A 23,959-nucleotide genomic window follows, 5' to 3' on the forward strand; every position below is an offset into this window, starting at 1 on the left:
TTTAGTCATCAGTCTTGCTCCTTTATTTCAAAAGCTTGAATTTTTGCATCGTTTGTCCTACATGTCTTCCTGTTTCAACGGAACTCTGAACAGCCAGGTGTGTTTTATCTCCAAGATATGGGTCAACACATTGAACATCTCAAGACTTCTCATACCTGTGTTTGCAGACTCGAACAGAAGTAGAAGTACCAAGGTACAGTAATACAGCTCAGTCACAGTGGTATGCTTTCAACCAGTGTCATAATAATACAATTATAACATTTCAACCAATAGTATAACTTAACAAAACATCTCATATATAACAGAACTTTAAACAACATAAGGCCTGCATTACTGTATGTGTGTGTACCATGTCTGATAAGAAAGTGAATGTAACACCTGTTGAAACTGAGAAAGAACCACAGTGTGTGGTGTGTGTATGTGTCAGACAGAAAGACAAAAACAGAGTGAGTGAGGGTGTAAGTATGTATGTATGTAAACCACAAAACATATCTGTTTCATCACACAATCCCCCACCTCCAAACACCTTTTTGTTGTTGGGACAACAAATGGTTACTTAAAATATATTTTAAGGTAAATTCTATTGAAATGGATGTTAAAAGTTTCCGGTTTCCAGTTTCAGGACAGATAAAACAAGGTAGTTTGGGCTTGTTATTATGCTAAATAACTATCAAGCCATGTTTACACTGATGAGAAAAGCTGATATGCTCACATACAGATTTGTCTCACCATTACAAAATGTATATAAGTACACAGGCACGCACGCACACACACACACACACACACACACACACACACACACACACACTAACAACACACACACACACAATTATTAAATCTGCCATTTCATTCTTACAGTGTTATATGCTACTTCCCTAAAGGCACTGCTTGCTTCTCTATTTCACAAAACCTAAATGGAAATACAGGCAAAGCTATCATATGCTAGCAACCAAATCAGCCCCTGCAGCTGTTACCATCGAGGTAGTGGTGTGTACACCCTGTAAGATTTCAACACACATACTAGACATCTCTGCAGTCAGTCACGTCACTTTCAGTGAAATTACTCAGCAGTTCGGTCATCGTGCTCGACATTAAAGCATTAAACTCTCAGTCTGTTCAATCTCAATATCTGTCCAAGACCGTGGTCATTGTACACAACTGTAAATCCATTTCAAATACTTGGTTGAGAGAGCTCTGACATATAAAGTGCATTTTGCCATATATTAAAAAATGTCAAGACAGTTCAAGACCATACAAGGACCTAACATAGTGTCAAACTAACGGCTGTTCAATCGCAGGGCTATAGAACTATTTAGATTAAGACCGTAAAAAATTTCATGTAACATTTCATAGTGTCAGGAGCCGTGTCCCCTGATGAATTTTAGAGATGAAAGTCCTCTGCAGTAGACAGTAACAAAGGGTAAGAGCACATTATGCAGTGGATATAGCATTTCATATCTGCAAAGCAAATGCATTGGAATGAGCCCAGAGCAGAGTGAGTCAGGGCAAATGAGTGCTGTTCACTTAAGGGTGACCCCAGCCTTCATGTGGGTGTGTGTAAAGGCACTGAAACATCACATCAAAATGAAATACCTCATATCTACGTCCATATTCACACCTTTTCAAAGAAAATACAGCTAGTTCTAACATTTCTAAAAACATAAAGGCATGAGAGTGAAGAATAAGGAATGTTATTGCGGAACATACAAACCAAAACAGAAGCAAAATAATCCTCTTGCAAGTCAGGCGTTTTCTTTCCTGAGCTTGAGGCTCTTTTCTTCACATGCGAGGGATGCTCTGGAAGCGAGGAAGTGACCCAGCAGATATCGTGACTCATGGACACCACTGGTGACTAACAGGGGAATCAGCCGATGCAGTGCGGTGAATCAGCCTGAGCAGCCATTTTGAGGTGCAGATTTGAATTTAGGTGCAGAGCAGAGTTATACAAGATTCTTTGGGTTCTACAGGTTTTGGATCCACACAGGAACCGAAGAGTGGATTCAGCTGCTGATTCCCCGCTTCTACAGACCTCTTCACCAATCAGGCATTGCGGTCACATGGTGGGATGTAGTCCAGTCCCAGGTGGCTGAAGATCTCTTCCTCTGTACTGGCTCTGAGGTAGCATCTCTGAAGGCCGAGACCGAGAAAGCAGTTAGCATGAGGGGAGTTATTTACAACAGGACAGATCAGCATATGGAAGATAAAGCCTGACAGATACCCTTTAAAAACATTTGGACCAGGCTCAAGAATTATCTATGAAAAAATAATCAAACTGCACCAGGATGATTGCTTGAAAAAAAACAGGAATTAAAGCAGGAATTAAACTGTGCTTTGTGCATTGGTAGCTAATTCATATCACAAAGTGGGATTCTGAACTGGATACACACATACACATACAGTTACTGGCCACAAGTGAACCAATCTTATCACAGGCACACATACTTGACCACAAATAAGCCAATCCCATCCCAGATACACACACCTGGGCACAGGTGCACTCACCTTGCTGTTGTCGTAGAGGGCGTGACTGCTCAAGGACATGTTCTTCTCCCGACCTGCCCAGCGCCTCAGCTCCCTCTCAAACAGCTGCACACACACAAGGGCCAGATTAGGACCAGACAATGACCAGATTATGACCAATTCAGGACTAGCCTATACCTGTGCTGGTCTGACCTCACTTATGCTAGAAAGAAAGACAAGGAATAGGAATAAAAGAACAGACAAGAAGGAATGTCAGAGAGAAAGAAAGAAAGTAAAAAGAGTGAATGACAAAATACTCATATAGTGAAGAAAATTAGTGGGGGGAAAAAACACAAACACAAACAGATCACAAACACAAACAAAAAGTTAGAGAGAAATAAATGAAGATAGAAAAAAAACTCAGATAGCAAAGAAATACAGGCAGAGAAGAACAGAACGCAAACAGAATACGAAATGGCGGCCTCCCCACCTTGGAGCCAGTCCAGCCCAACAGAGCGAACCCAAACTGACTGAAGGGGCTGACTACCAGGTCCACCCTGACGGCCTTCCATCCAGCAGGGCGGCGCTGTGGCAGTGGCTCTGGCCCAGGGGCTCGTCCCTCCCCACCCCCAGGTTCCCCCTCCGTGGCCTGGGCAGATGAGTGTGCTTCCCCTGAGGCTCTCCGCTCCAGCTTAAAGATGGAGAAGCACCTCTCAAAGCGATCCATGTTGTTAGGGGGCCGTGCAGGCCCCTCTTTGGATTCCAGGTAGGAGTTCCTGGTAGTTTTCTGATACAGGAGCAGATCCTGGAGCAACAAATGATATATATATATATATATAACCAGAAGTATTTCCTGAATTTCCTGACTTTCCCCTTGGGGATCAATAAAGTATCTATCTATCTATCTATCTATTTATTAACCTTTCAACCACTACCAGTGGAGCTAGCAAGCACGGGTTCCTGGTCAACAGTTTAAGGTAGTTTTAAGGTCATTTTATCTATGCAAAGTGCGGCCTTTTCTCCTTTCTTATACTTCGTTACAAGTTCGGTCCAGCACTCAAGGAAACTAAAAAGAGACTAGGTGAAGCCTGCTCCCATCGCTGTATTCAGAGGCATTCCCTCCCATTTGATTGTACATCCTGATATTCCCCACCTGAGCCTCCAGCCACTGGACCACTTTGGGCATGAGGCCCTCCTCCTTCCCCTCCTCTGGGTGAGTGATGAGGAAGTCCACGTCATGACCCGTCTCTTTTCCCCTGACGCAGAGAAAGCGAGCGAGCGAGCGAGAGAGAGAGAGAGAGAGAGACAGACAGAAAATGAGGTGTGTGTGGGGGGGGTATGAGTGTTTTTCCCATCTGTGTTTTTGTGTCTGTGTGTGTGTGTATGTGTGTTTTGTGTGTATGTCTCTGTGTGTGTGTGTGTGTGTGTGTGTTAATGATCACTTACCTCCTGAATCCTCCTATCAGTGTGATCTGAGCTCCTGGCAGGACTTCCTGCACCGCCCTCTCTACGATCTGACCAATGGCGTCGGCTTCTGCCCGACTGACGCGCTGGCTGAGGTCCTCATGGTGCAGCAAGCCTGGATGAGGTGTGGGACACAGATTACCCATTTAGATCACTTTCAACAGGGGCACGTTCAATCTCAACACATTTCAGACACTACCACAGACACTACCACACTACCACAGTTCGTCAGACTGAAGAACTGCCTCTCTGACACTGTGATCAGCAGCACCGGAGCGCCACAGGGAACTGTGCTCTCTCCAGTCCTGTTCACCCTGTACACATCTGACTTCTGCTACAACACCGAGTCATGCCACATGCAGAAGTTTTCTGATGATACTGCAATTGTGGGGTGTATCAGGGACGAGCAAGAGGAGGAGTACAGGAGCCTGGTGGAGGACTTTGTGCAGTGGTGCAAACTCAATCACCTTCAACTCAACACTTCAAAGACCAAGGAGATGGTGGTGGATTTCCGCAGGTCTAAGCCCGCTCTGCTACCAGTCTCCATTGATGGGGTCAATGTGGAGGTTGGAAGCACCTACAAGTATCTGGGTCTCCACCTGGACAATAAACTGGACTGGTCAGCCAACACTGATGCACTCTACAAGAAAGGACAGAGCAGGCTGTACTTCCTGAGGAGGCTGCAGTCCTTCAATGTGTGCAGCAAGCTCCTCAGGATGTTCTATCAGTCTGTTGTGGCCAGCGCCCTCTTCTATGCAGTGGTATGCTGGGGAGGAAGCACAAAGAAGAAGGATGCTGGGCGACTTGACAGGCTGGTAAGAAAGGCTGGCTCTGTAGTGGGAGGTGAACTGGAGTGCATCACTTCAATATCTGACAAAAGGACCCTAAACAAACTGATCAACATCTTGGACAATGAATGTCATCCACTCTACAGCACTCACTATCAAAAAGCAAAAGAGCTTGATCAGCTGGAGACTTCGCTCACTGCCATGCACAACTGAAAGGCTGAGGAAGTCATTTGTTCCTAGGGCCATTGAACTGTTCAATGCCTCACTAAAGGGAAGAGGAGAGATAGACTTCTCTGCTTAGTCTGTCTGCCTCTCCACCCTCTCCATGTTTGAGTACTGACTGCCCACTACTGCTTTACTACTGTTTTACTACTGTTTTACTAATGTACACAGCCTAATGTTTTCACTACTGTTTTACTGCTACACTGTTTTTCATGCTATATTAGCACACATGATCAATGGCTGCGGTCAGGCTTCTGCTACAATACTGAATGAATGAATGGCTATAACCCTATTACCTCAACCTGTTCTTGCACTGAAATAGTTTTTTATTTTACCTTGTCTACATTATACTTTACTCTCCTATTTGTCCATATTATTTATGCTGGTCTCTAGACCTTACTCTTGCACTGTTGCGCTGTTGGACTAATGTTGGACTACTTTTTGCACCTTCACCATGACACTCACTCCCCTTTAGCACCTTACCAGTCCCGGCCCTGTCACTACAAGCGTCTTATGCTTGATCACCCTCAAGCACATTGGACTTTCTTAATTTAATTTATATAGTGTATTTAGAATTAGTTTTGTTAGTTTTCTTATCTTTCTTATCTTCTACTGTCTTTATTGTACAGTGGAGTTTAGTTATATGTTTATACTTATATTTATGTTTACCATTTCTGCTGTAAGTGCATGTTGTGTGTGATGTCTGTATGCTACTGAGACCCTTGAATTTCCCCTTGGGGATCAATAAAGTATCTATCTATCTATCTATCTTCAAAACCGCTTTGCTACACTTTCCCTGTTGAACAACATGTTTGGTCATAACAGTGTGCACTAGTAAGGAGTTGAGGTTTTGTAACAGAGTAAGAGTAAGGAGTTGAGGTTTTGTAACAGATGTCACTGGAAATTGACCAATGCCAACAGCCCTGATGCCTACCTGCTTGCTAACTGACCAATGCCAACAGTCCTGATGTATACCTGCTTTCTTACTGAGCAATGCCAACAGCCCTGATGTCTACCTGCTTTCTAACTGACCAATGGCAGCAGCCCTTATGTCTACCTGCTTTCTAACTGACCAATGGAAGCAGCCCTTATGTCTACCTGCTTTCTAACTGACCAATGGCAGCAGCCCTTATGTCTACCTGCTTGCTAACTGACCAATGGCGACAGCCCTGACGTCTACCTGCTTGCTGGGAACTGTTCAGTCTCTGCTCTGATTTGGCCACGTCTGCTGGGCAGCGGAGTCCCTCCCTAAACCAGCGATCAGCCGTCTTCACCCCGACTCCAAATATGGCCGTCAACGCCTGCAATGAAGCACAACACACATTAATAACACTGATATGAATGCCGCAGCACAGCCTTCCAGCACTGCGGAGGGATTTTTTGCATTACAGCAACTAACAACAATGAACTGCTGGCTTCAAAAAGGTTAAAAAAAACTACAGTATTTCACCTTAACACATCTCCCTATCTATCTAGGTATCTAATGAATACATGTTTAAACAAATGTCTAAGTCTTGAAATTATGCATAAGAAGGGGAAGTATGAAAGTATGACGGAAGAGATTATGTCCTCTGTCTCAAAATGATACTTTGAGCATTAAACTCACAGTAGAATACAGTAGAGACATAGGCTTGAGAAATCTTCACCACTCACATTCATAGCCTGAAACTGCTCTAAATACCTTCTCTGCTCACCTTCATAGCGTCATACAGGACTGTGCAGAAAAACATAAAAAGTATGATCATGGACTGTAAAGCAGCATATAAACGTAAATTAGAGAACTTTTTTAGAAATGATGCTAGGGGAGCATGGCAGAGGGTTCAGGCAACCACAGGATACAAGCCTGAACGACATCTCATGGCAGTGGAAAACGAACTTGAAATGGCCAATGACTTGAAATGATTTTTATTGTAGATTTGATATTCATGATTTTACAGCTGAACAGGAATTGGTTTATAAAGAAATATCAATGTTTGGACATTGACATTTCAATAGACGATGTTAAGTCTTACTTTAGACATGTAAATTCCTGTAAAGCTAGTGGGCCTGATGGTATTAGCAGCAGGACATTAAGGGTGTGTACAGATCAGTTGGCACAGCCCTTTTAAAGGCTGTTCCAGCTGTCACTGACACTGGTGCAGTTCCTTGTCTATGGAAAAAATCTCGGATCGTGCCCGTAGTACCCAAAAAAAAAAAAACCTAGGGAACTTAATGACCTGCGCCCTGTTGCCTTGACATCTACAGCAATGAAATGTTTTTGAAAAAATGTATGTGAGGTCACACCATCCTTAGACCCAAACCAAGTTGCATATAGTGCAGAGAGAGGAGTTGAAGATGCACTGCTGACCCTGACAAACAACATATATAAGCATCTTGAACAGGCAAAGAGTCTTGTCAAGATTGTTTTCATAGACTTCAGCAGTGCCTTCAACACAATCCAACCCCACCTGATGGTAAAAGAATTGGTACACCTCGAGGTTAACCCAAAATTAGTTTTCTGGATTCCTGACCTTCTGACGAACCGTAGTCCACAAGTCAAATTCAACTCATGTGTCTCATTGTTAAAAGCCATAAACACAGGGGCACCACACGCACCTATACACCTTATACACCAATAACTGCCAAGCAACCTCCTCAGACCACACTTATTTTAAATAAACTGATGATACAACATTAGTGGGATTTGTAAAGTCTAATACTGCATCCCTAGAGGGTTTTGAGAGGGAGGTGAAGGGTTTTAATTAAAGGTTTACAGACAATTTCCTTGTGGTTAATGCGAAGAAAACAAAAGAGATGACCATAGACTTTAATAAAAAGGGAATTATAGTTCCACCCTCAAATATAAATCGTGTAGTGGTAGAGCAGGTCACAACATACACATATTTGGGTGTTGAAATAGACAATAAACTGACTTTTAACGAATGTGCACAAAATAAGTCCAAATAGTTGCAGAAGAGGATGTTTTTTTCTAAGGAAACGTAATCATTTTAGAATAGACAGCTGTAATCTTCAGATGTTTTACAAAGCTCTTATGCAGAGTGTCTTATCATTTGGCCTTATTTGTGCCTGTATATTAAGGACCAGAATAAACTGCAACGAATAGTCAAAACAGCCAGTAAGATCATTGGAGTTGATCAGGTATCTGTAGCTCAATTGTACAATGACCTTAGTCTAAAAACGACAGAACAAATTCTAAATGATTCAATCTACCCTCTTCATCAGAATTTCTTAAGAAGCAACAGGTCAAGTGGCAGACTCCTGCAAAGGAAAATTAGGACCACAAGGTATAGCAAGTCTTTTGTGCCTACAGCAATTAGACTGTACAACAATAGACTTAAAAAGTCTAAGGCATTTTAAACTATGAGCATACTGTATAGATCAGCACTTAAAGGGACACCAGGCAACGTTTTCGTGTTAATTAATCATCTTCGTAAGTCGGTATATGGTTAAATGACTCATTACAGGGCGAATGAAGACTCTCTCGCCCGCCCCTACTGCCTGTAGGAAGAATATCCCGCTTGCAAGTTCAGTGTATCGTACCCGGCGACCGAAGCAGTTTCAGTTTCCATCCTGCATCCACAGCACAAAGGGAGGCTAACGAAACGCTAGCGATTGTTGCAAACGTGTGTATAATGGCAGAACCGGCGAAGAAGCAGCGAAAACCCTTGACGGAAGATGCAAAGAAAAGGAAAAGAGCTTCAGACCGAGCGAGGGGGAGTTTTGTAGAGAAAAAGCATCAGGCTTGCCTGGTGTCCCTTTAACTAGTTTATTTATTCACACATGCTTGTCAAGTTTCTTCAATGTTTACTACTTTGTCCTTGTTCTTTTATGTTTTAATGTTTTGTATTTATGTTTTTATTGTTATGCAGTAGGCTGTATAACAATGGAGGGTGTAATGGTGACCACTTGAATTTCCTACTTGTGGATAATAAAGTTTACCTTGACCTTGACTACTCTAAATACCTTCCCCGCTCACCTTCATGACGTCATACTACTCTAAATACCTTTCCGCTCACCTTCATGGTGTCATACTACTCTAAATACCTTCCCCACTCACCTTCATGGCCTGAAACTGCTCTGAGTGCCGTGTTGACTCCACCTCCTGTGACGACCCGTACTCTAAGATCTCCTGGATCAGAACGAAAACACAAAACATTGCCTATGACAGAGGCTCTGGGTCCATGGTATAATTATTTAGCAATGCATAAAAAGTGTCACAATTCAGATCAAATGTGTTCATATTTAAAAGCTGATCCTGCGACAAGTTACCTCATAGAGACGAAAGAGAAGACAAGACAGACATGCAATATTGCAGACTATTAAACACTTATGTACGACAAGATATCTAATAAGTATAGTAGACATGTAATGTAGTACAGTACATTATTAAACCCTTCCTAATCATAGAGTACGTTTGCGAAGAAGTGTGTGAATAAGTGTTGAATAAGTGTGCCATTAGGTTAGGTTGTGTTTGAAAAAGGAAATCAAGTAGCTTCCTGTTAGATTTGTCTGTGCTAGCTAGAGAGTTGTGTGTGGTGTTTTGCAAAAAGTGTTTTATGAAATGATAAGGCTGAGAATTAGTGTACAGTTTTGCAGATTTGGTATTGGGGTTATGGTGTTTGAGTGACAGGTTTCAAAAATTGTGTGACATGCAAAGATTTTGTATGTAAGCAGTTAAAATAAACTGTAAACTCAGCCTAGTCATAGAGCACAAAAGTCTGTAAAGTCTGTATAATGCAAATACTACTCTACAAATCTGAAGCTTTTCTAGGGGACAGAGATGTGGTGTCTCACCTTGACAATGCGTAGCGAGTGGTCGCCAAGACAGGGCAGACCCTGCAGGTCCTCCATCCTCTTCACTGCACGTGGGAGTGTCTTCAAGATGGCTGCCGCCCTCCGGAATGCCACGCTCCGCCCCTCGTTCTCACCCAACTCAGCATTCTCTGCCAACAACTCCAACGGTTCCTGGGGAGGAGTGTTAGTTTGAAAGTATTGAATTATTGCAGTAAATATGAATAGATGACAGAGCTCTAGAGCTTCCTAAGGGACAATGTTACATTCATTCATATTCGCTAACAGATGTGCAGTATTTGGCAGCATTATATAACAGAATCAGAATACCCATTACCCAAAAGTAAATACCAAGTTATGGTGCTGATGGCATAGCGGAAGGTGTGTAACACAAGCACGGAATCCTATGGCTACATTTAGAGGCTTACAGAAATACCAACTACTAGAAAGCCTGACACCATGGTAAACATTGGTATTAGGTTAAACCATAGACTGTATACAGTCTATGGGTTAAACAGAACATCTGACGACCACTTCAACATCACTGTATCTGAGCCAACACTGTTGTCTTACACATACACCCTATAGCAGGAGGTGAAGTATATTATTAGCCAAACTAGTCTGCCTTTCAGTTATGAGTCTGATAATCTGAGATATATGAGTGCTTTACACCTGACAAAAGACCAAACCAGATGTTAAAATGAAGACAAACTAGTGCTTCCATTATTCCAGTTCCCAGTCATACAATGCAATCACTTCTACTCACAGTCAGAAACAAGTTGTGGTGCTTCAGAGGAGTTCTTCTCTGACAGGCGTAACTCTTTGCAGAGACCGCAGAGATGACTGGACTGGGTGTGTGGCTCATCTGCAAAGGGGATATAAGACTAGTCAGTGTGGGGGAACCTCAACAAACCAAAGCATTTCTTCAGTCATACTGTTGCAAACAATGCATCAAGAGATGAGGGGGATGTGAGATAACAGAAAGCATCTGCTGTCAGTTAAGAAAGAGAACGTCCCTCCTTTCCCTCCTCTCCATCAGCTACACATCAGGAGACGTGCCAAGATCACAAACGTACCTTTAATTTATGTTTCTCTTGAATGCTCTCAGGTTTGCCAGTAGCCATGCTTTCTGTATACCAGCTGATGTTCAACAAATGAACCGCATTAGCCGTAGTGCGACTAACAGTTTGAGTCTCAAGCCAGGCCTGCACCTCATCCCCTGAGTTGTTCTCCGCGACGACATGTGTAACAGCCTCACTGTGTAGCAGGACAAGAGACTGAGCTAGAAAGAGCTGTAGTCAACATCACAGAAAGACATACAGTAGCCTAACCTTTACTCACCTGAACTGTTCTGCGACCTGGAATCCTTTATTTCGTCCAAGCCGACTAAGGAAAGTCCTGCGGCTTGCTCCCATCTTTCTCTCTAAGATAAAGATGACGGTGTCTGGGTATTTCGTGGCTTTAATGTCAGTGTCCGTTACAGACGATGTTGAGACTACTTTCCTGCGCTTTAGAGGCACCATCTGTGAAGCTAGCAAAGTTATAATAACACCTTAATAAGACGTATTTTGTTCAAAGTTGATTCTCTCTAAAGACAAATCTTGTGTGACCAGTTAAAGTTAAGTTACATAATATACATGTGGGAAGTTAAAATGACTGGGCCATATGAACAGTCTATCTACTTTTTGGCATTGACTGACTATGTAGATTACATCGGGGAGCATGAAACCGCGCAGCGAGTATGACGCAGTGAACATTTTGACCAATAGTGGCACGAAGCTGAAGGCAGTGCACCAGCCAAAATAAGACCGATGTGGAAACGGGAAATGTTTGCCTGAAATGATTGCACAACCGCTGAATTGAAAACAGATCAAACATGCATAGAAGTAACAAGTGTGTATCGTAGATACACCGAACAACCATAAATAACATATCATAGCCTATATTCTGACAACCATTTAAGAAAGATATGCTTCAGGGCACATTTTCACAAGGCAATTTTGAAGTAGGATAGCCTAATGAACACCTTCATCAATTAACATAATTGGCCTAAATGTCAACGTCAACCTGATATCCGCCTTTCATTTAATAGGTTTTCTGTATATCTTTTGTGGCGTGTGTTGTTTTGTGGTGTCGCAACCACCACCATAAGCTACACCTACTGGAAGAGATGGTGAAACAAACATAAAACAAAGTATACTTTATACATATGGCAACTAATGGAATGAACCGAAATTTTCTTGGCGATTCCAGTGAAACTCGCAGATATGTTTCGTTGCAGACGTTAGGTTAAAGTCCCTCCAGGAATCAAGTCATATGACGGAGACAAGACGATCATGACTCTTTGGCAAAATTGTAGCACTTCCTCAAACTTGATCAGACCTCCTCCGCCGCTACTCGTGGTTTATGTCTCCCTCCCACTTTGTGCTTTTTCAATGTACAGCTACCCTGCCGTGGACAGTCAGACCAGCTGAGGAGGAGTGGTAGCTCGTAGCTAATGGCAAGTTTGGAGGCCAGTTCAGGACAGAGAACTCTACATCGGACACTGTGTGCGGTTGTCAGAGTCACCGCATTTCTCGCGTTCGCTGCATGTTTGCCCAGCTGCACAGAATGCGCAAAGCCAAGCAACATTGTGCTAATTGTAACCGACGACCAGGATGTTCAGCTCGGTGGACTGGTGAGTCTTTTATTGTTGTGACTTACACACAGACCTAAATAATGATGACATACCTTAAAATAAAGATAAGAATAGTTCAAAAGTAGTATTACCTGTCCTACACGGGAGTGACAAAAATACCTATCTCCTTGAAAGGACTATACAATAAACTGTCATCGTTGGCTAATAGCCTCTTGCGTTGCTTAGCTAACTGTATGTTGCGTTGTAGCCTATAGACACAGCCTATGTAATGCCATTATTAGCAGTCACATGTGTTATATGGAAGTGCAACTAACCAGGAAGAGGCAGAACTCTTAAAGAGGAAGAGTTCCTTATCACGCTCGATTGAATAATTAGTTTTTCAACTACCTGAAAGTTGAACATGTTGTACTATGAGCCAATTAAATTTTCATTTATAATATTTAACAGTGCTTTATATTGACTACACAAATAAGCAATACCCCTTCACTTTCAGACACCAATGAAAAAGACCAAACAGCTCATAGGGGATGCTGGTGTCACCTTTTCTAATGCAGTGAGTAGGACATCATTCATTTCCTCAAAAAATATTTTTCAAACAATATGCATTGTAAATTGTAATATTCTCTCTCTCTCTCCCTCTCCCTTTTCTGTTTGACTGTCTATCTCTCCTGATATATTGGTCTCTCCCTGTGGGTGCAAACATGTCTGTGTCTGTGTGTGTGTCTGTTTGCCTGTCTGCCTATCTATTCTTTTGTCTCTCTAGTTCACAGTTACACCTTTGTGCTGTCCGAGCCGTAGCAGCATCCTCACAGGTAAATACCCTCATAACCACGAGGTCCGGAACAACTCCTTGTCCGGCAACTGTAGTAGCCCTGCCTGGCAGAAGGATTCCGAATCCCTGGCCTTCCCAGTCTTACTCAGCAAGAGTGGATACCAGACCTTCTTCGGGGGAAAGTACCTCAACCAGGTGTGTTTCCTTTCCCGATGGTGCTCATGCAGTGCTTGTTAAGCAGATGATACACAAGGCAACTTTTTGAGGAATGTTGCTGGGCAGAGTATTGTCGTTTAGGTACATTCCTATTGATATTAGTCATAAAATTTTTCTGAGGAACTTTAATTAAATTTGAATTATTATCAGTATTATTACTATTATTACATTACATTTGGCTGACGCTTTTTAACCAAAGCGACTTCCAACAAGGGAAGGCAAATGTAGGCAAATCACAATCAATGTGGTTGCCTAGTAACATTGCTCAAAAAGGTACCCCATGTACCATCACCTTCAAATGTGTTTTCCATCTTTGTTCGTTTTTTACACAAATTTCATTTTATATTACACATTGTGTTTTTTCTGTGTTTTCAGTATGGGAAGAAGGAGGCAGGAGGCGTGGACCATGTGCCGCCTGGTTGGGACCACTGGAACGCACTGGTGAGTGATTAGACTAAGCTAACAGGATTGGCCACTCAGGGTGTTTGCAGTAGTGAAACACTACACCAGGACTTTGTGTTGTGTGTGTGCACGCAGGGAACCTTTTACTCATGTCATTTGTATTCAGTTATTAAGTGATGATGCAGAATTTAATTCTATTTGTGGTGGTAGGTTTGCAGAATTAACTTGAAATCAACATTTTTTATCAAATTAGCGCAGCGTGGTTATGATGCTAACCAGATTTAAGCACAATTTAGTACAACCTGGAAAATCATTGTGTGGTGGTCAATGTTGATATTGTGGTGGGCCGCCACAAATAAGTCAATGTATGGGAAACACTGGATGATGCAATAATAGGCTAATAAATCTTTTTCCAGGTCCAACTGCTTTCAGAGCCAATCGGTTTTCTCCATAGACAGTAAAATAAACTATTTTTTCCGCTATTCAGTGCAGCCTTTAAGAAAATTGTCATCCTATTACTCACTTGTTGCCTCAACCTAATAAAATCCTATTTTTTGCCAAAGCCTGCATGTAACCCTTGATTGTGTCATCTGGCTGCACAGGTACATTAACTACTCTGTTAATGTACTTAAAAGTTAACCAATTTTGTTTTACCCTCAATAAAACGAAAGGTGATGGTGACAAGGTTTACAAGTTGCAAAAAACGTCTGGCTGCACTAGTAAACGTTTTTTGACCAAAAAGTTGTTGGACCCGTGACGTCGGACTTAACAACCGTTTTGCATCTTCAGTTGCATAAGTTCAGTCAATCTGCCACATGGGCAATGAAAGGATGTGTTTTATGTGCTGGCCTTTTTAGTGACATTTCCTAATTCTTTGGTCTAGTATCCATGCTGGGAACTGTGGTCTTTGATATTTTGCACTAAAACACATCCCATGTAACAGTTGATTCTGGAGTAAGTCTAGAACCCTGCAAGAACAGGTTCAGACCTGTTCCAGAGTCAGCTATGGTTCTTTTGCCTTGAGTTTGCATGGCCAGTTAAGAATCCAATCTTGGCCCCTTATCACTCACATCACAAGCTAAACTTTCTATAGATGTTTTTGTTCAGGTGTGGGTTTCTGAGTGTGCTATTCCTGCCCTCCACCAACTCTGTCTAAGCATGCCTTGTACATTTTTATTTAAGGAGTGACTTTGGGTACATATTATGTTCCTGCTGGTGGTAAGCCATAACACTTGTATCTTGGGAGCTGAATAATAAAACTTTTATAATGTTTATCTTTGCAGCAATCTGCCCATGTACAGCAATGTAAACCTCATATTGTTGAATTCTTAGTTTGAACTATTGATCAGACAAACTGTAGTCGGAGGAGATAACAGACTTTAAGACTGAATAGTTTACTTGCACCAGAATGTTGATATATTGAGGTTACATCCAAACTGTAAAAGGAAAACTTTGATGGTTTGCAGGTAGGGAACTCTGTGTACTACAACTACAGTCTCTCAGTGAACGGCCAAGAGGAGAAACACGGAGATGACTACCACAAGGACTACCTCACAGATCTTATCGTGAGTTTCTCAGTCTCTCTCTATGTCAACCCAAAGCCTCACAGTTTCTATCAGATATGCTGCATGTTGCTTAATTGTGTGTTTAGTACATTGCAAGTGTGTATGACAGTCTGCACATGTAAGTTAGGTATTTTTCAACCAAACAGCTTCCCACTATCATTGCCACAATCTGCCATGAGTTACCTGAAAGCCTTTTGAAAACATGGCGTGCTTGAGGAAAGTAAAAACAGTAAGACTCTGACTTAGAACCCTAAGCTTTCGCAGTGTTAAGGTAAACCCTTTTTACACATTAAGGCTTTGATGGAAAGTTTTTTTTAATTTACTATGATGTATGTTGTTGAAGAGTGTCTACAAAGGCCCTACAGTACATATTCTGTAGAAAATTACAGTAGCTTTTAACAGAAAAGATGAGGCTCTGATATGAGGTTTTATTACACGGCTCTTCATACAGTAATGCTGAAGAATGCTCCATTCACTTGAATGGGCCTTCCCAAAGTTCGGTGGTCTGCTAATTCTCAATAACAGACTGTTGCTAAGTATAACAGACCGCTGTAAAGGAAAATGGGTTTTGTGCTTATTCTATTTCACGTCTTTCATATTATCACTACGCAAGGACTGGAACTTCATTCAAAAGTGAAAGCTCACGTTTGATCAGCTGTGTTCTAAAGAATGTTTGATTCAAGTTCAGCGTGTGCTGTTGCGAACTATTTGTTTCTCAGCAAAAGCCACGATGAAACGGTAACAAATAGGCTATAGCCTAGGCTATGTAGGCTAAAGAGTCATATCGTGGGGAGTTTATTGTTTCGGTTTGGCAAGTAGCCGTGTAATAAGCGGGATAATGTATAGAACGCCGGTCATTATTGGGAAAATAAGTCCCTTCAGGGCGGAACAAGACCCCTCAGCTGCGCTTCGGGGTCCGGTTCGCCCTGTCGGGACTTATTTCCCCAATAATGAGCGGCGTTCTATACATTATCCCTTACGTATACCTGCAGGTGCTGCACAGTAAACATCTTGAATCAAATAGTCTAGTCAGGTTTTGATATGGAGGTGCTCATAATTGATTTGCACATTGTGTAAATGTGAATCATGGAAAATTAAAGTCATTAAGCAACACTGTCCCTGAAGGAAGGCAAAGTGGAACCATTCAGAGTTAGACAAACTCCTTTTACTCCAAATTGACTCTGTCAGCAACAGCGGTACAACACTGAACATGTAGCTGTAGTCTGCTGTCACCATAAAACTGTATCTGTGACTCCCCTTTAAGTGACCCAGCAAATGAGGAACAGCGTGTTCTATATCATGAGCACTAGTTTATATGATGTGTCAATGTATCCGTGTGTGCAGGGGCGGACTGGGACCAAAAATCGGCCCTGGCATATTAAGCGGCCCTCAAATCGGTGGGGCACACCTAATTAAATACAAAATCTTTGCATTACCCTTAAATATGCATATATTTTCAACTGTCATGGAGCACTGAAAGAGATGTAGGCCTCATTGGTTATCTCTCTGACTGATCAGAGGTAGGCATGGAGCATATGATCGATCTCCATATTCAATTAGGCTAACAAGCAATTATTAAATAAGAGTTTCTGCTTGAATTCAAAGTATCATTTCAAATTATTCAATAGGCTACAATTGACAGCAGTACCAAAAATTACTGAAGCCTAAAGAGTTAAATTACCCAGATTGTCTTTAATGTAATTTATACCAGTTATCCGTGTAGGACAACTGAAACAACACAAACAGGGCTGTTGCTGGAAATATTTTATTTACTGTATACTACCTACCTACATTGCTGGTACATTTTGGAACAGTACAGCTACATGAACTAATTATGTTAGTGTCTAGTGGCTTGTGCATGACGTGACGTTTTGTAACCTATATTTCCGTCAGTCTACAGCCTTTTAGTCCTTCTTTACCATGATAACCCTTCCAAGATAGAACCCTTCTCTACTTTGAGAGAGCAACCACCACTCATGCCATCGATGTTGAATTTTGGGCGTATGACGGAAACTGATCAATCTGACCAACAATTAACGTTGATTTGACACTATTTTGCTGTCCAGGTTTGCAAATCATTCATTTAGAAAATTTAAGTTGCGCTATTTGTTATTATAATCACAGCACTTACTAAGTTATCATTAGGCTACCATATCATTACATTATCGCAATTAATAAGTCATCATAATCATCATAGTCAGCATGGCATGGCATGCATGTCACAGCAGTGTTTCCCATACATTGACTAATCTGTAGCGGGGCGCCACAAAATAAAAATCGGCCGCCACACATAAATATTCTATGTTTAATTTAATTTAAATTAAATATAAGATCAAATCCTTGCATTGTCATGGAGCTGCGCTTTTTATGCACGCAGCATTTCCTTGCCCCGCCCCGCTCTCTCTCTCGTAGCCCGCTGCCCCTCCTCTGCATGTGCATTTAACAAAATTCAAGATTGTTGAAGGATTGTTGCCATAGTACGGTGTCTTGTGTAATTCCGCTGGATTTTCTTGTAAAAATTGTTTTTTTTGCATATTTTGCTAGTATAGAGTCTAAGGAACAAGATTTTTTTTGTCTTCAAATTTTCACGATCCATTTTCACACTTAGATGATATCATCATTTATATAATGCATAATTAAGACTGGGACTACTATCACTTGGGGGTCAAATGTGAGAAAACACTGGTAAAGAGGGTATTCTGCCTAATTTTTGGGTGCTGATTCTGAATATCATATTTACTTAGCTGATTTTTTAGTTTTAAACCTGCTAATTAGCATTTGCGGCCTAAAACTGGCCTCCATAGGCAACATAGAACGGGTGAATAGGGTAAAAAATGTAACTCCTTGATATTCTTATGAAACTTTACTAGTTGATTAGTTATGTAGAGACAATATTTTTTTGCATTACAAGTTTTCTGAAAATATATGTTTAAGCATGTAATTTAACAATATCTCATTAATTATGCACTAATTTGCATACATTTCAATTACAGACATCTGAATATTGGATAGTTAACATTGAATGTATACGTTCAGGTTTGCCTTCAGAACTTTTTCTGGATTCAGAGCCTTAAAAGAATGGCTTGTTCAAGCACCAGTCCTAGGTTATGCCGATTTCAGTCGTCCCTTTATCTTAGAGACGGATGCATGCCATGCAGGATTGGGGGCAGTTTTGTCACAGGAGAAGGATGGGTTACAGCGACCAATAGCCTTTGCTAGCCGGGACTTGCGGCCAAGTGAGAGGAACATGTCAAATTATAGTGCCATGAAACTCAAACTCCTTGCAGTCAAGTGGGCAATCACAGAAAAAAATGTCAAGTATCTCCTGGGCAACACGTTCACCGTGTACACTGACAACAATCCCCTCCAATACTTGCAGTCAGCGAAACTGGGCGCTCTGGAACATTGCTGGGTTTCTCAGCTTGCCCTCTTAATTACAACATCAAATATTGTCCTGGGCCAGCTAATTGCAATGCCGATACCCTTTCTAGGCTTCCCACAAGCCCCACTAACACTTTGCGATTTGTGTCACACGGCCTGGACGTCCCCCTGCCGCTTGCCATAGCCAACATGCAAGCCTCAAGTGCACCTATCCAAGACTCTTGGATGACAGAATCTTGTATGGTGGACACCATCCCTGGTCGAACCAAAAGAGACCGGAAAGTCCTGCAAGGGACTGATCCCTGTATTTCCAGATACCTGTGGTTTTGGTGACAGGGACGACCACATACCCGTATTTCCAGATACCTGTGGTTTTGGTGACAGGGACGACCACATACCCGTTAAGACAAGTGGAGTGAACCAAGGGAAGTCCGCAATTGATAAAGCAGTGGTCCCAGATACAGGAAGTGGATGGGACCTTGTACCGAGCGATCCAGGCTCCTCCTTCCAGGGATCCAGTGCTGCAGCTTTTACTGCCAAAGGTGTTGCGAGTCAAAGTGCTCACTAGCCTACACAACAACCACGGCCATCTGGGGGTGGACAGGACCACAGATCTGATATGACAGAGGTGCTACTGGCCCCAGATGTGGCATGAGGTGCAAAAGTGGTGTTCTGAGTGTGAGCACTGTGCTTGCTAAAGCAAGACAACCCAAGCCAGAACCTTCTTGGGAAATATGCTAGCCCCTAAGCCTTTGTAAATAATCTCCATTGACTTTACTCTCTTGGATTGGGCTAGCACAGGACAAGAGAATGTTCTGGTAGTCACAAATGTTTTCTCAAAGTTTACCCAGGCCTTTCCCACCCCTGATCAGAGAGCTTCCACCGTAGCTAAGATTCTAACTGAGAGATGGTTTTATGTGTATGGCGTGCAAAGGAGAATCCACTCTGATCAGGGGAGCAGCTTTGAGGAGGAGCTGTTGAAACACCTGTGTGACACCTATAACAAAGACTAGAACCACCACTTATCATCCAGAGGGGAATGGTCAATGTGAACGTTTCAACAGGACACTTCATGACTTGTTCAGGACCTTACCCCCTGAAAAGAAGCGTAAATGGCCCCAGTTGCTCCCTCAGCTCCTGTTCGCCTATAATACCACCGTGTACCAGTCCACACAGCACTCCCCATACGAGCTGATGTTTGGTCAGAAGCCACAGTTACCAGTCGACCACCTACTTGGATATACTGGAGGTGACCACAGGGTCAGTCCACCGACTGATTGGGTGGTGCAACATCAAGAGTACCTGACTTCTGTCTATGCTAGTGCTAGGAGACACTTAGAAGAGGCTGCGGCATATCATAGGCATGGTGGTCCTAACACTGTAGTCCTCTTCAAAGTGGTTGTATGCACATCCCACCTCACTGAGGCCAGGTGCAGGACAAAAAAGCTTATCAAGGAAAGAAGAGTAGTTGTCCGCACACTGCCATCATAACACATAACGCAACGTTTCGACCCACCAGGGTCATCATGAAGACCCTGGTGGGTCGAAACGTTGCGTTATGTTTTTAACTCAATAAATGTAGTTCTTCTGGGAGATTGTAGTGTGCGGTCCTGACACTGTACCCATATTACCACCTGGCACTCTAGTCTTTTTCTAGTGGGCAGTGGTAGTGTAGTGGTTAAGGAGCTGGGCTAGCGTGCAGTAGCCTGAAAGTTGTCGGTCGGTTCAATTCCCGGCTTTCACTGTTATGCCCTTGAGCAAGGCACTTAACCCCAAGTTGCTCCGGGGACAATGTGATCTCTTGTAATATAGCTGACATACAGTATGTAAGTGACTTTGGTGTCTGCTAAATATATGTAAACTCTTTTGCAAGAACCATTTTCATGGTCGCCACAAAATCCAGGATACATGGGTGTCTACCAAGTATGAAATTGTGGAGTGTCTTGATGGAATTGGCACACACTATAAGATCAGGCTGTATGGGGAAAAGGGCCCCCTTAAGACGTTCCACTCATAATACTGCCGGACAGCATTCAAACCCCTTCCACCTCCCACAGTCTGTTTCACATGAGTTCTCTGCCAGTGTAGCAGAAGTAAATATTCTCCCCGTCCCCTTCAAGCCTTGGCAGTAGATAGGTATGCTACCAGGATGGTGAACTTTAAAGACAGGTGTGTATGCAGAAAGGCTGACCTGCAGCGCTGGCGCACACGTCCACCTGTGGGTGGTGATCATATACGTAGCTTCCTCTCTGGGAGAACACAGCCGGTCATTTGATATTTTTGCCGCATGGGTGTTTGTGGTTGTTGTTGTTGGAAGAACATGGCTTTATTCTTAATTCTAAGACTTCATTGCTTCTCTCGCACGCCCGGCCTGTTGGCTGTGGATAACCCGTAGCTTTTAAAGAGAGCAAATGCACATGGTTTAGTGTCTGAGCAATGTTTTCCCTTGAGTTTTTTGTTTTTTGTATTAGTTCAGGCTGTGAGAGGGCCATCCGTGGTTTGTCTGTTTGTTTGTACCTTATATTCTTTTGTTTGTTAATTTTGCCTACTGTTACTCAACTACCCATGCCTATGTCACCTGTGTTGCCTGTACTATTATTATTATTATAGATTATTTCCAAGACAAATTTCTCTTAAGGTAGACAATAGAATGACATGGCAGGTCAAGGAAAGCATCAAGAAAAGCAAAGATTAAGAAATCGTTTTTGACATAGGCAACAAGGGTGGAGGTGTTTTTACACTTTTCAGACACTCAAAGTTTGAAAACTATGGATATTGTTTTAGAACCAACAACCTTTCTACATTATCTGGGGGTTTTGTGTGCAAAAAGTGGAATTAATTGTCAAAAAATTAGAAGAAAATGTGAAAATCACTTTTCGGACTAGATATAATCGCTTATTTTAAAACATACAGAAAAAAACACTAAAGATGGATCGTGAAAATTTGAAGACAAAAAAAATCTTGATCCTTAGACTCTATATTAGCAAAATATGCAAAAAAATTAATTTTTACATGAAAATCCAGCGGGACCCTATTTTCCAAACACAGCGTACTGTGTACTACCACATAGAAGTATTGCATAGAAGACGTCTGGCTAAATTGCTATTAAATCCGCTTAGCATCGTGACCATGCTGCGCAAATTTGTTCAAAACTGCTGCATTGAAGATAACTCTGCTAAGATCTTATCACAACATAGTAGGGTACATTGAAGAGACTAAACTAAGTTAAGTTATGCAATCAAGCAGTATCTCAAAGCTAACGTTAGAATACTGTTTGGATGTCGAATTTAGCATGCTTAGCCTACTTACAGCTGCTTGTCAATTTCGTTGAAGGGCTCATTTTATTGACTCTGACACTGAATGTTTGCAAAATCCCGATGTAAGTGGAAAAGTGTTTTCCAAAATTCAAAAGTGCTTGTCCCAAGGAGAAGTACGAACCTTTATTTTAACTATGTAGAAAACGTTATGAATTGCATCCACACATCAGCAGCCTTTAAACTGTGTTACAATTGCAATTTGCAAGGGTTCCCTCACGAACGTTTTAAGTGACAGGCACTCAATTAGACCTATACACTACCAAGACGATGCCCCCCCCCCCCCACGTTGTCCAAGTCAGCTACCGCCACAAATTGAATCCAATTCTGTGGGAAACACTGCACAGCCTACCTGTTCTACCACTGAGTTCTTATGTAGCCTCAACTAGGCTCGCACTCTCCACCTGCTCACTGTCCCTTGCTGTATGCTTGCTTACATCCTCATTCAAACTCAACGAACTTCAACATGTTGCTGACATATGCTAGCCTACTTGCAATATTGCATTTTTGAAGCTTCTACATTGGTGTTAATTTTGCAAAATTGTCACTACCGGCACCCGCCGCAATTTTGTGTATGCAACTTCGATTAACTTTATGCGCTCACAGAATCCTGGCTCTGAGCCAAAATGGGAGGGGTGGGTTCTGACGTGAGCTGTTATTGGATCAGTCCAGTCACAGTGTCAATATTGAAATGTAACCAATGGGCCGCTGATTGCCCTTATTTGGGCCGATCGTTGGCCAAAATAATTAAATTATATAGCCTATTGTTGGCCCAAAGGAAAATGCCCGGTATGCCAGATGGCCAGTCCGCCCATGATCCTCGTTCGAACTCAACGAACTTCAACATGTTGCTGACATATGCTAGCCTACTTGCAATATTGCATTTTTGAAGCTTCTACATTGGTGTTAATTTTGCAAAATTGTCACTACCGGCACCAACACAATTTTGTGTAGGCAACTTCGATTAACTTTTGATGCATCACAGAATCCTGGCTCTGAGCCAAAATGGGAGGGGTGGGGCCTGACGTGAGCTGTTATTGGATCCAGGGCCGTTTCAAGGAATTTGGGGGCCCCAAGCAAAATGGACATGGAGGGCCCCCCCCCCCCCCCCACACACACACACCACACGCAAAGCCTACAGGAACCACAGCATAGCCATACAGTTTAAGTTCACCCACACTTTATATAAATAAAAAATGTTGACAGTGCAAATACTGCTGTTGCATATATATACTGTGCATTAGTTTTGAACATTTTGAACATTTGCAAAAACACCACCATACCATAAAATCCAATGTCAGCTTCTTCCTCATGAATGGAGGATGAAGTTGATGATGTACCTGGGAAGATAATTGAAAAAAAATCTGAAATTACCTGTGAAGTACGTTTGACCATTTCACTGTTAGCATATTGGAAAAGGTCATTAACAGCTCAGCTCAGTGAGAGAAATTCATTCTACCTTCATCAGTGGAGGTATCCTTAGGAAGAGCCTGAGGGCTGAGAAATTTAAGCAAAGCACCTTGAGGGAGAAAGAAAAGATATGTTAGCATTTCCATATTTTGATATTTAGAAGGGATGCAGCTGCTTTCACCAATGCTTACTTTAAAAACACCCCAAGCTACTGTTATACATTAACCTAGGCCTACTTGTAACTTAACATAGCATTTAAGCATGCTGCTGTTTGAGAATTAGACAGACGCACCTTGTGCTTTAAAGACAGTAAACAGCTGGCGTCCAGTCTGCTTTGATGCACGGAATTTATCGTGTGGTTTTCCTAACCCCCATTTGGTAAATAGATTATCACGGTAGAATAGTTAGTATAGCAGAGAAGCTATGCCACTTTCATCAAAACCTATTACAAAGCTATAGCAATGTTATGTCATTAAATACGATAAACTGTGATTCTGGAACAGATCTGCGTCTTCCTTATCCGTTCGGGAAAAAAA

The 23,959-nt window shown here is 42.1% G+C and overlaps 2 protein-coding genes across 3 annotated transcripts in view; one reads left to right on the top strand and one right to left on the bottom strand.

Annotated features, from left to right (window-relative positions):
- On the bottom strand, nucleotides 1-12,597 carry polm (polymerase (DNA directed), mu). Its single transcript, XM_076284029.1, has 12 exons — nucleotides 12,495-12,597; nucleotides 11,067-11,256; nucleotides 10,802-10,982; nucleotides 10,492-10,590; nucleotides 9,729-9,899; nucleotides 8,992-9,063; nucleotides 6,115-6,235; nucleotides 3,907-4,039; nucleotides 3,614-3,716; nucleotides 2,951-3,265; nucleotides 2,503-2,586; nucleotides 1-2,127 (listed from the first exon to the last, which is right to left on the bottom strand). The coding sequence occupies exons 2-12, from the start codon at nucleotides 11,246-11,248 to the stop codon at nucleotides 2,041-2,043; spliced, it is 1,548 nt and encodes a 515-aa protein (XP_076140144.1). The 5' UTR covers nucleotides 11,249-11,256; nucleotides 12,495-12,597; the 3' UTR covers nucleotides 1-2,040.
- Nucleotides 12,092-23,959, top strand: part of gnsb (glucosamine (N-acetyl)-6-sulfatase (Sanfilippo disease IIID), b) — a 19,638-nt gene continuing 7,770 nt past the window's right edge. Inside the window, exons 1-5 of one of the 2 annotated variants that reach the window (XR_012986776.1) lie at nucleotides 12,092-12,402; nucleotides 12,857-12,916; nucleotides 13,127-13,330; nucleotides 13,727-13,792; nucleotides 15,220-15,318. Coding sequence is in view for 1 of the 2 variants with exons in the window: in XM_076284028.1 (XP_076140143.1) it covers nucleotides 12,223-12,402; nucleotides 12,857-12,916; nucleotides 13,127-13,330; nucleotides 13,727-13,792; nucleotides 15,220-15,318 (609 nt within the window). In the remaining variant the exon portion in view is untranslated. The remainder of the gene's footprint in view (nucleotides 12,403-12,856; nucleotides 12,917-13,126; nucleotides 13,331-13,726; nucleotides 13,793-15,219; nucleotides 15,319-23,959) is intronic. The other variant, XM_076284028.1, reaches the window with a different exon arrangement.

The sequence above is a fragment of the Alosa pseudoharengus genome, unplaced genomic scaffold (genome assembly GCF_046254945.1).
Source record: "Alosa pseudoharengus isolate Yale_2024_CS ecotype anadromous, Long Island Sound unplaced genomic scaffold, YU_APseudo_1.1 YU_APseudo_1.1_scf_14, whole genome shotgun sequence".
NCBI lineage: Eukaryota > Metazoa > Chordata > Actinopteri > Clupeiformes > Clupeidae > Alosa > Alosa pseudoharengus.